The sequence below is a fragment of the Aethalodelphis obliquidens genome, unplaced genomic scaffold, assembly GCF_003676395.1.
Source record: "Aethalodelphis obliquidens isolate GAN/ISIS:26980383/991018 unplaced genomic scaffold, ASM367639v1 scaffold4, whole genome shotgun sequence".
NCBI lineage: Eukaryota > Metazoa > Chordata > Mammalia > Artiodactyla > Delphinidae > Aethalodelphis > Aethalodelphis obliquidens.
Window position 1 is genome coordinate 15,683,690 of NW_020837948.1, and position 13,166 is coordinate 15,696,855.

General features: G+C 34.8%; 1 protein-coding gene across 9 annotated transcripts in view; it reads right to left on the reverse strand.

Annotated features, from left to right (window-relative positions):
• CSNK1G3 (casein kinase 1 gamma 3) overlaps positions 1–13,166 on the reverse strand; it is a 131,077-nt gene that overhangs the window by 45,204 nt on the left and 72,707 nt on the right. For all 9 annotated transcript variants that reach the window (XM_027099148.1, XM_027099156.1, XM_027099097.1 and 6 more), the window contains exons 5-6: positions 6,147–6,295; positions 4,389–4,623 (exon numbers count right to left, since the gene is read on the reverse strand). In XM_027099148.1, the coding sequence (XP_026954949.1) occupies positions 4,389–4,623; positions 6,147–6,295 (384 nt within the window). The remainder of the gene's footprint in view (positions 1–4,388; positions 4,624–6,146; positions 6,296–13,166) is intronic.

Sequence of the window (13,166 nt, forward strand, 5' to 3'; positions counted from 1 at the left end):
CAAATTAAAATCAGCACTAAAAGGTCACGCTTTCACTGTTCTTTTTTCTTAATCTCTTCCTGATTCCTCACAAAGCCAAGTGCTCTAAACTCAAAACACCACTAAATATTCCATGTTCACAGCCATCTCAAACTTACAGAATACTTTAACTCTTTGGCACTCAAACTCACTCTACAATTTTAAAAAAAAGGAAATCACGTAATCTGTCAAATAAATGTTCTATTTTTACCCATCTACTCCCAAGTTCTACATCAAAACTGAGAAGCAGGGCTTTTACAAATGAGAGAAAGTAAGGATTAAAGCTTTTGTTCTTTGCAGTACTTGCCAAATAAATAATTTTTTGTTTTCTTCCTGAAAGAAGAGTAAAAAGAGATTATTACAATAGTTAAATGCCATTTCCCAAGCTCTGAAGGCTTTTCCTAACAAGGACAAACATATCAGACTTATTTTGCCCTTTCTACAAATAGAATGCTGTTACATTTACCATTGTTCGGATAAAGAACACCAGGCCAGAAGGAAGTCGTGACTTCATGGCTCACAATAAAATGGTGGTGAACCTTTGTTAGTTGTTATAAAACAGTCTTAACAACTACCATGAAATGAAAATTTCTCACAGACACTGTTCATATAAACACAGATGTGCCTGGTTTTAACAGAAGAGACAATCCTGAAAGTTGTATATCTACCCAATCATATTTTAAATCTATCAGGAAAGTTTGCTATTGAAACACACTTGCCCAAATGTCACCTGAAAGGTAAATACTACTGACTTTTCTTAAAGAAAGGCAAACCTACATTTTCAGGTATTTCAAACACCTGAAAAAATACCATGAGCCTACTATCAGGTAAGCTGTCAGGGGAAGATGCCAAGTGCTATTTAGTTCTGATTGAGATGCAGAAGCAGGGAAACATAGTGGGCAGCAGATAGGTCTGGGGAGAATGGTTAGAGAAGAAGCTAAGACTAGGAGTTAGAGGTTGGATTAGATGACTTCTAAGGTTCTGGACAAATTGTGATTGTATTGTAAGGTACATCTGAGCAGTGACAGTGGATAAGTACCGATAAGTTTACATTCCTGTCTATTCTCCCTTATAAGAAAGATGTTAGATATAGAATCTAAAAGCATAAAATTAAGTTATTAGACTTCCTGTGATATAAAAACCGACCATGGCTTAAGACTTAGGAATAATCTATTGTAAACACAACCTAGAACTGATTTTTTTAGAAACACACAAAAGTAATTTGATGGCAAAGAATATGATATCATAAAAAGAATATCTCAATCCCTATCTCACATCATACAAAAAAATGAATTCTAGATGGCAGAAGAAAACATAAAATGTTCTCATTACAAGGGGTAAAGATTTCTTAGGATTTAAAAAGTAGTAATCATAAAAGAAAAATTTGATAAATTAGACTTCATAAATATTTACAACTTTTGCTCATCAATTGTCAACACTAGGGAAATGACTAGACAAGCCACAGACTAGAAGACGATGTCCACAGAGCATGTATTTGCCAAAGGACTTATATCCAGAATATATAAAGAATTCCTACAAATCCACAATAAAACGATGTACACAACACAAAAGAAGACATACAAGTGGTCAATAAGCACATGAAAAGTGCTCACAATCATTAGTCACAGTAAAATACAATACCACTACATAAATTCACCAGAATGGCTAGAATGAAAAAGACCGACAACACCAAATGTTGTCAAGAATGTGAAACAAACAGAACTCTCATTCACTGCTGGTAGAAACAGAAAATGGTATGAATGTTTTGGGGAACTGATTGACAGGTTCCTATAAAGTTAGTACTTACAATATGACCCAACAATTCCAATCTTAGGTATTTACTCAAAAGAACTGAAAACATATGTGTGCTGGAAGATTTGCAAGGATGCCATAGCAGTTTTATTCATAATAGCAAAATACTATTAATAATCAAAATGCTCATCAATGTTAGGATGGATAAACAATTTGTGGTATATTCATATTTATGCAATGGAATACTACTCCGTTGCACAGGAACAAACCCTAATCAACTTAGATGAATCTCATACATATTAGACTGAACAAAATAAGTCATATGATTTCATTTATAAGAATTAGAGTCAGCAAAACTAAACCTATGGTGATAGAAATCAGATCAACAGTCGCTTTCGTAGACACTGAGGAACAGCAAGAGGGAAGTCTAAGGAGTGAATAGTGTTCTAAATCTTGGTAGACTTGTGGGTTATACAGCTGTATACATTTATTAATACTAATAAGTTATACACTCAAACGTTGTGCACTTTACTCAATGTATATTTTACTTGAGTCTATTTATTTATTTATTTATATTTTTGGCTGTGTTGGGTCTTCGTTGCCGTACGCAGGCTTTCTCTAGTTGTGGCAAGCGAGGGCTATTCTTCATTGTGGTGCACGGGCTTAGTTGCTCTGCGGCATGTGGGATCTTCCCAGACCAGGGCTTGAACCTGTGTCCCCTGCATTGGCAGGCGGATTCCTAACCACTGCACCACCAGGGAAGTCCTACTTGAGTCAATTTTAAAAAGGACTCTTCAATAAAATGAGAATTACAAATATCGCAATTCTAGTAAGCTTGCATTAACACAGTGTTATCAGTTACCAATTCTGAAACTACATTCTGAGTGTCCTAGGCTTCTAAAAATGAGTAAATATACTAGAGTAGTGGTAGCCAGATTTCTCAATGTTGGCAAAGGAAGATATAAACATAGAAAAGGGAAGGGAATTACAAATATGAAAAGGAGGGGATCCTACTTTGTGCTGTTAGACTGAAATTAGAAGTATCAGTATAAACTCATAGTTTTTAATAGATAGATATTAACATATGTGTATAAGTGCATACACATGTGTAGGCGTATCTGTACGTGTACATAAATGTGTGTTGTATATACACACAAATGAGTATATATGTGTATATTCACACACACAGACATGTACACATTTCCTAGTTCTGCTACAGAAAGGCCTTAGAAACAATAACATACTAGGAGCAATAAATACACCTAGTGTTACAAAATCTTGGTTTCTACATACCATTATCCAATAAAGGAACCAGGGCTTCTTAGAAAAATGTTGTATCTGGGCTAGAGCCAAGAAACTATAAGATAAGCCTGGAACAACTTGTTGCACAAGACAAGAAAGAAGTTTTCCAAGAATCATGAGAACATGCCAAAGGCTTGAGAGAGCAACCAGTAGCCAAATCTGGGACAATCTGAGCATCAAAATAAATAATGATATAAATAATGATAGTAATGGACTATAATACATCCAGTTAAGAATCCATGAGTCCATGAGTCCATACTGATGTAAGTCAATAAATAAGGGAAGAAGGGAAAGCTTTTGCCTACATTAGAATGAAACTAGTAAATTCATAAGGAACGATGGAGTTAGAAAATCATCAATTGATATTAAATCTAGTGGGTAAAAATTTGATGAGAAACAACATATTTACATAATCTCAAAAACTGACTTAGAAAATATTTTCTAACTACAAAGGGAAAATAAGAAACTTTTAAGTGGAGAAACTTAGCAGTCACTACCCTAAGCAAGTGATCAAAGCTACTTGGAACCAAGTGACATGTGCCTTCTGACATGATGCACTGAGAACACATCACTTCTATGATACTTGTGCTTAAACTGGATACCCAAATATAGTCATGAAGAAATATCAGACAGCTTCAAACACAGGACATGCTACAAAACAACCCGTACTCTACAAAAATATTAACTTCATGAACCATAAAGAAAGGCAAGGAACTGTACCAGATGAAAGGAAACAAAAGAGATAGGAGGATTAGGTGAAATATGTGATCCTGGACCAGGAAAAAAAAAAGCTATAAGAAACCCTGTGCAGTTGATATTTTACCCTTTTTATAAATAAGGAACCCTCTTAAAAAGGTTAAATAATAGCTAGTACAAAGTAAACAGTACCTGTAAGATATGTATTCTCAGTATTCAATGTATTAGGCAGGTGGCTACCTCCCTGGACAGCTGTATCAAAGAGTTATAGTCTCAATCAAAAACCTTTACACACATTAAATGCAGTTAAAATTAAGTATTCTCTCATATTCTTTAATAGAAATAATTAAATGGATCACCCTAAGTGTATCAAAGTTGAACATTTCAAGTAAAATAAAAAAGATATAGTGAATATAAGGATATCTGTCATTCATTTTAAAGCAACTTACTTTAAAAGACTTACTAAATATAAATGAAAGTAAACTCTAGTTAGATGTGATAAATAAAAATTACAATAGAAGCGACTGTAACCTGCAAAAACTAAACCATAATAACAAATAAAAACCCACACTATTAGCGTACTGAGTTCAAACTTCCATACTTACGAAAGGTACACATACCTTTTCCTAAATGTGTGTTTATGCTCATATATCTAGCTGTTCCTGTAAGGCTCTTATGTTCTCTGTATGGTATGTGTTTCTTTGTCTCTGGATCAATATATTCCTTTGCCAAACCAAAATCTATAATATGAATAACTTGCTGGGTTTTGTTTCCTGGTCGTCCTATTAAGAAGTTCTCAGGCTTCACATCTCTGTATATCAAGTTCTTTGAATGGACATACTCCATGCGAGAAATCTTGATTCAAAAAAAAAAAAAAAAGATACATTTTATTTTAGGCTTTGACTAGCATAAAATAGTATGATAGAGGCAAGACAATTTTTACAATGAAAACAACATTAAGAAGAAAAAATCAAATTGTTTGAACCCTTTAAAAGAAACGTGATATCACTCAATAGTTTCTTAAATATATGTCCAATTATGATTAAATATTTTTGCTTTTTACTATTTTGGGCACTTATATAGGAAAGTGCTTGAATTTTATGAATTCCTTTCTTATCAGAAAGCCTGATTAAATCAACACTTTCAGATGATGCTACCTTATAGAATTAAAAAGCTTTACTAATACAAAATCTTGAACTCAAAAATATAAACAGATATATTCACAAAGTTGCAATTTAGTCTTCCTTATCTGTTCAATAATGGAGAAAATTTTATAATTACACTAAAGAAACTTAAAGAGTCTAGACTGTTAAATAAAAGAATTAACAGAGCACTTTGTTATCTTTTTTATAACTTGTTTACTTTTTTCCTTAGGTATGAAACATTTAAAAAGATCTTGAGACTAGAAAACTTTGGAATCCAACTCTAATAATAATATAATACATTTTTATTCATTGCTTTACACATTCTCAAATAATGTTTATTGTATAAACTGTCAGAAAACAGAACATTACAAATAATAAAAGTGCTTCATTTAATGATATTCATGGTTGACAATACAATGTAAGTGAACACAGTCACTCAAGCCATTTTAGTTTGTTAACAAATTTTGAATCATATAACATATACTATTCTATAACCTATAGTTCTCATTAACAATATATTATGAGCATTTTCCAGGTCATGAAACATTCTTTTAATATACACTTTTTAGTGGCTGCATATTATTTTATGGCTATTAATAATTTATCCAACTAACACTGTTATTTCTGTGCATTCGGGTTGTTTCCCACTTTATTATAGACGTCTTTGCACAACAAGCTTTAAGTACATCTGAATACTTCCATTGGATAAATCTGTAGAAGTAATGAGTCAACAGATAAAAACAATTTTAAGACTTCTGCAGCATACACTTACTGGCATTTATTTCAAAACTGCCTTAAAATTATCCTCTTATTTCCCCATAGGCTCCCTGAAATTTAAATGATTTATAAGACTTTCTCATTAGTTTGTTTCTTCTTTTTCTAGGCCATTTTAATTTATTACCAAGATTAAAAACCCATCTTTCTGAGGGTTCTCTTCTCTAAGTATTCATTTTCGACCTGAAAAGAGTGCTGGAAACAACTTAATTCCCAAACTGAGCATTCTGACCTTAAAGTAGTAAGATATTAATTTTTTCATACAAATAAAATACACCTGATTCAGTTATTTTAAGTTACAGTCATCCTAAAAGGACAATGATATGAAAAGCAGACATTTTTATTAGGTCAAATGCTGTGGAAGATAATGTCACAAAACTTTAAACTTTCAGTGTAAATTAGTGACCAAATGAACCACACAATTGTTCAAACAGCTTCAAAACATCCTGCTTTACTTACCAGTTGGATAGCTATCATGAGAACCGTTTTAAGAGAAAATGTTCTGTCACACAAATCAAACAAATCTTCCAAACTAGGTCCCAGCAGTTCCAGCACCATAGCGTTGTATTTCCCACAAGGGCCAAAATAGTAAACTTGAGGTATACCATCTGGAGGAAAAGAATAACAATAAACAATTTTTTAATAATTTTGTAGCTTCAAGAACTGCAGCAGTATTTTTATTTTTTCCATACAAACAATAAATTTCTCCTGACCCAGCCTCCTCCCTCCCTATACCTTCTCCTTCATGTTCACAGAGTAGCCTGGTTACACTTCTACTGAACCTGCATTACTGAACTACATTATAAACAGTGCTTCATTGTTGGTCTCCACCAACCTCACTATAGAAAGGAACTGTGCCCTTGAGACTTGTATTTCCATGGCCTACAGAAATGCTTGGCACATAGGAAAGATCTTATTTTTATTGAACAAAGGAGTTACTGCACTCTTTCATAACCCTGTGGTAGGCATAATGCTAAGTTCAACCCCCAAGATTTCCATCCTCTGGTGTACACAACCCATATAATCCTTTCCCCACAAGTGTGGGCAAGATTCCCAGATTTCACTCTTGTCATTAGATTATGTTATATGGCAAAGGTAACAAAATTAAGATCCCTGTTAGTGGAGGTTAAATTAATCAAAAGGGAGATTATTCTGTTGGGCATGACTTAATCAGGTAAGATGTTTAAAAAGCAAGTCTAGAAGTCAGAGATAATCAAAGCAGCAGAGCAGTTCTCCTGTTGACCTTAAAGACACAAACTACTATGTTGTGGAAGAGGGCCACATGCCAGGAAATGGGCAGGCCCCAGGAACTGAGAGCCTCATCACACAGCCATGAGGAACTGAATTCTAGAAATAACCAGTGAGCTTGGAAAAGGACTGGTTGGAAAAGGAGCTTGGAAAAGGACTCAGACCCAACAAAATGACACCTTGATTTAAGCCTGGAAAGACCCTCAACAAAGGACAAAGCTAAGCTATGCCTGGACTCATGACCAATAGAAATTGGGAGATAATAAAGTCTCTTATTCTATGTCACTAATTACTAAATAAATCATTACACAACAACACAAAATAATACAAACTCCAAATATAAAGTCTAAATACACAAAAATCACCCGTATTTTATTTTTAGAACTAACAGACTCCCAATAAACTAACATATAATAGGGGATCATTTTATCTTAACATTGTATCTATTTATTCGTTATGAGGAAATGAACAACTTCCATCTTAAACGTCTCAGTTTTACTTATGAGTATTTTTTGTTTTGTTTGGTGTAATGATTTTAGAAAGGAAAAAAACTTTCTAAAATATACTAAAACCTTCCCATCCTTTTTAAAATAAAGAGTATGGAAAACATAATTTTACTGTTGTTAATTTTATCATTTTGCATAATAATTATTGCATGGGCAAAACAAAACATTGAACTAGAAGCCAGGATAGCTAGGTTCTTAGTTTGGCTTAATACTAACTATTCAACCTCTCAAGCTGACTTCAGTTTATCTATATTAGTAGTTTAGATAAGACCAGTTTTTCTAGAATGTGAGTATGAGAAAGGCAGCAGAACAGCTGAAGATAGGAAGGTAAGATAATATAATCATGACAGGGGTAGGGGAAGGAGACAAGTTCAAACTGTGTACATGGTCTCCTCCCCCAAAATAGAGATTCTCATACACCCCCATGTGTACACATCACCACCCTGTACCACACCACACCACACACACACACACACACACACACACACACACACTTCCCCCTGCCACTGAGAATCATTATCTTCTTACTAGAGCCACTCATATCATATTTGAGTCATATCTACCCCCATTATAAGTAAAAACAGAAAAGGCTTAGAAATAGTGGATGAGAGACTCTAACATTTATTCAACTCTGAAATACTGATTTTAGTATGCTATATACATCAAGAGCCTAGAGATGCAATTAAGACTTACCAATAGCTCTCAGCTACTGAGTTTTTTTTTTTTTTTTTAACATCTTTATTGGAGTATAATTGCTTTACAATGGTATGTTAGTTTCAGCTTCACAACAAAATGAATCAGTTATATATACACATATATTCCCATATCTCTTCCCGCTTGCGTCTCCCTCCCTCCCACCCTCCCTATCCCACCCCTCCAGGCGGTCACAAAGCACCGAGCTGATCTCCCTGTGCTATGCGGCTGCTTCCCACTAGCTAACTACCTTACGTTTGGTAGTGTATATATGTCCATGCCTCTTTATCGCTTTGTCACAGTTTACCCTTCCCCCTCCCCATAGCCTCAAGTCCATTCTCTAGTAAGTCTGTGTCTTTATTCCTGTTTCACCCCTAGGTTTTTCATGACATTTTTTTTTTAAATTCCATATATATGTGTTAGCATACGGTATTTGTCTCTCTCTTTCTGACTTACTTCACTCTGTATGACACTGAGTTTTAAAAAATATTTCTACAATGCTTTCCCCCCTCTATTCCACTGAAAGTGCTAACTTCTATGCTCTTAATTTAGCAATCTCTTAATAACCCATTTCCACTCTTTAGTTTGTTGCTTCTTGGTCATAAAGATGTTCACCAAACTCAGGAGGAGAATGGATGAACACAGTGAGAGCTTCAACAGGGATTGAAATATAGGAAAGTACCAAAGAGGTTATAACTCAATTGAAAAATATACTAGAGGAGTTCAACAGTAGACTGGATGAAGTAAAAGAATGAATCAGTGAGCTGCAAGACAAAACAACTGAACTCATCCAGACAGAGAAGCAAAATGAAAAGTAGAATTTTAAAAAGTGAAATTAATTTAAGAAACCATTGAGACAGCATCAAGCAAAATAACATTTGCATTATATGGATCCCAGAAGAAGAAGAGAGAGAAAAGGGGCCAGAAAAACTACCTGAAGAAATATGGCCAAAAATTTCTCTAATCTGGGGAAGGAAACAAATATCCAGGTCCAGGAATCCCAGAGAGTTCCAAAAAAGATTAACTCAAATAGACATACACCAAGACACATTATAATTAAAATGGTATAAGTTCAGGATAAAGAGAAGATCCTAAAAGCAGCGAGAGAAAACCAACTTGTTACATACAAAGTAAACTCCATAAGACTATCAGCAGATTTTTCAGCAGAAACTTTACAGGCCGGTAGTGAGTGGCATAACCTATTCAAAGTGCTAAAGGGAAAAAAACCCCAACAAGAATTCTCCACCTAGCAAATTTATCATTCAGAATTGAAGAAGGGATCAAGTTTCCCAGATAAACAAAAGCTTAAAGGAGTTCATCACCACAAAACTGGCCCTACAAGAAATATTTAAGAGATTTCTTAAGCTGAAAAGAAAAAGCACTAGTTAATAATAAGAAAATACATGCAAGTAAAAAGTCTTTCTGGAAAAGGTAAATATATAATAAAGGTAGTAGATCAATCACTTATAAAGCAAACATGATGGTTTAAAGACAAGAAGTAGTAAATTTAAATTAAATTCCAATAGTTAGTTAAGGGATGCATAAAATTAAGAGGTAAAATGTATCATCAAAAGTATAAAACACTGGGGCAGGGGGCTGGAGTAGTAAAAAGATAAAGCTTTGGAATGTGTTCAAATTTAATTTGCTACCAGCTTAAAACAGGCTACTACTTACATAGGATGTTATATATGAACTTTACAGTAACAGGGAAAAAACTTATAGTAAATATACAAAAGAAAATGGAAAGAAATTTAAATATAACACTGAAGAAAACCACCAAAACACGAAGGAAGAGGGAAAGAGAAGAAAGGAACAGAGAGGAACTACAAAAACAACCAGAAAACAATTAACAAAATGACAAGTACATACTTACCAATAATTACTTCAAATGGACTAAAATAGCCAAGAAAAAGACAGTGAGGGACTGTTTAAATTAAAAAAAGAAACAAAAAACAGATCCATCTATATGCTGCCTACACAAGACTTACTTCAGGAGAAAGGACTCACACAGACTGAAAGTGAAGGAATGGAAAAAATTTCAATGCAAATGTAAATAAAAGGAAAGTTGGAGTAGCTATACTCATATCAGACAAAACAGACTTTAAAACAAAGACTATATTAAAAGACAACAAGGGCAAACATAATGATAAAGGTGTCAATCCAGCAAGAAGATATAACATTTATAAATGTATATGCATCCAGTAGAGGAGTACTAAGATATACAACACAAATATTAACAGACTTAAAGGGAGAAATTGAAAGCAAAACAATAATAGCAGAGGACTTTAACACCCTACTTACATCAATGGATAGATCATCCAGAAAAAAAATTAAAAAGAAAACATCAAACTTAAATCACACATTAGATCACACGGACTTAACATATAGAACATTCCATCCAAAAGCACCAAAATATACATTCTTTTCAAGTGCACCTGAAACATTCTCCAGGATAGATCATATATTAGGTCACAAAAAAAGTCTCAATATAAATTCAGAAAGGCTGAAATCATATCAAGCATATTCTCTGGCCACAATACTATGAAACTAAATATCAATCACAAAAAGAAAATAGTAAAAACCACAGAAACGTGGAAATTAAACAACATGCTACCAAACAACCAATAGGTCACTAAAGAAATCAAAAAAATACCTAGAGACAAATGAAAGCAGAGATATAAAGTACCAAAATCCATGAGATGCAGCAAAAGCAGTTCAAAGAAGAAAGACCATAGCAATATAGGCCTACCTCAAGAAACGAGAAAAATCCAAAATAAATAATCTAAATTTACACATAAAGAAAACATAAAAAAAATAAATGAAGCTCCACATTCGAAGAAAGGAAATAATAAAGATCTGAGTGGAAATAAATGAAATAGACATTTAAAAAACAACAGAAAAGATCAATGAACCTAAGAGCTAGTTCTTTGAAAAGATAACCAAAATTGACAAATCGTTAGCTAGACTAACCCCCCCCCCAGAAAAAGAAAAAGAGGGGACTCAAACAAAATCAGAATGAAAGAGGAGAAATTACAACTGATACCACAGAAATACAAAATATCATAAGGTACTACTATGAACAATTCTACACCAACAAATTAGACAACCTAGAAAAAACGGAAAATTCCTAGAAACATCCAAGCTTCCAAGACTGAATCAAGAAGAAATAGAAAATCTGAATAGAACAATTACTAGTAAGGAGACTGAAACTATAATCGAAAGCTCCCAACAAACAGAAGTCTAGGATCAGATGGCTTCACTGGCAAATTATACAAAACATTCTAAGAATACCAATCCTTGTCAAACTCCTTCTCAAACTCTTCCAAAAAATTAAAGAGGAAGAAAACCTTCCAAACACATTTTATGAAGCTACCATTATGCTGATACGAAAACCAGACAAGGACACCATAAAAGAAAATTACAGGCCAATATCCTTGATGAACAAAATGCAAAAGCCCTCAACAAAATATGAGCAAACCAAATCAAGCAATACATTAAAAAAATCATACACCATGATCAAGTGGGATTTATTCCAAGGATGCAAGAATGTTCAACATCTGCAAATCAATCAACATGATACCATATATTAACAAAATGAAGGATAAAAATCACATGATCATCTCATTAGATGCAGAAAAAGCATTTGACAAAATTCAACATCCATTTATGATAAAAATTCTCAACCAAGTGGGTATGGAGTGAACATACCTCAACCTAATAAAGGCCATATATGACAAAGCCACAGCTAACATCATACTCAGTGATGATCAGGAATAAGAGAAGGATACCCACTCTCACCACTTCTATTCAACACAGTACTGGAAATCCTAGCTGTAGCAATTACACAAGAAAAATTAATAAAAGTGATCCAAATCAGAAAGAAAGAAGTAAAACTGTCACTATTTGCAGATGACATGATACTATATATACAAAGTTCTAATGATGCCACAAATAAAACCTGTTCAAACAAATAAATGAATTCAGTAAAGTCACAGGATACAAAATCAATATACTGAAGTCTGTGGTTTTTCTATACACTAAGAATGAACTATCAGAAACAGAAATTAAGAAAATCCCATTTACCACTACATAAAAAAGAATAAAATACCTAGCAATAAATTTAACCAAGTGTAGGGCGCGGTCAGCTAACTGCTACGCGGCAGGAAGCTGAAATAAGCTGAGTCATCCTTCCTGTGGCCACTGCGCTTGCGCTAAGTATACTAATGAGGTTTTAAAGTAGCGACCTATCCGATGCTGGCTCACAAATCGCACCATCGGCGAAAGCCAATCACAGAGCGACACATGTTCTTAATCCCTATATAAGCAGACTGCTATAGGATTGCGGTGTCTTCCTTCCATCTTTTCTTTAACCAAGCTGTGCTCCAATAAAGTGTGATACGAGAAGAATCTTGCGTGTGGCGACTCGTCATTCTGCTGGTCGGAGGCGGCTCGCCGCAAGTGGTGCCGAAACCCGGGAACTTCGCGCCCTGCATGGAGGACCGATTCAGAACTCGACACACGGAGTGAACCGTCGGATCGAGATCCGATCTGGGTGCCATCAGGACTGGCGGGAGTTGTTGAAGAGAACTTCAGAGAGGATGCTGGGCTGGATGTTCCTGATGATTCTTAATCGAGGTCTTTGTATTGGTTGGAATTCCACAAAGGATTATTCAGATTGTGCAACTGAGTGCTGCCGGGCTCCCGTTGCCTTTGGAGATTTTGCCTCTTGGCTCTCTTCTGCCTTTTCCTTCTTTGGGGAGTGGGTGGGGGTAGGAATCTTTGGAGTCTGCTGTGTATTTGGGATTATGCTGTGTCTCTGGTTGGTCTGTCGTGTGCGCATCAGGGCACATCGAGATAGGGTCCTGCTCACTCAGGCACTTCTGGCTATTAATGAAGGAGATTCTCCCGCAGCCTGGCTCTCCGCCCTGAATAATTCGAAATGATTGCCCTTGCACAGAGAGGCCTTGTTGCCATTGCACCTCTATAGGGAGTCATCCATTGTCCTGATTGCCCTTGCACAGAGAGGCCTTGT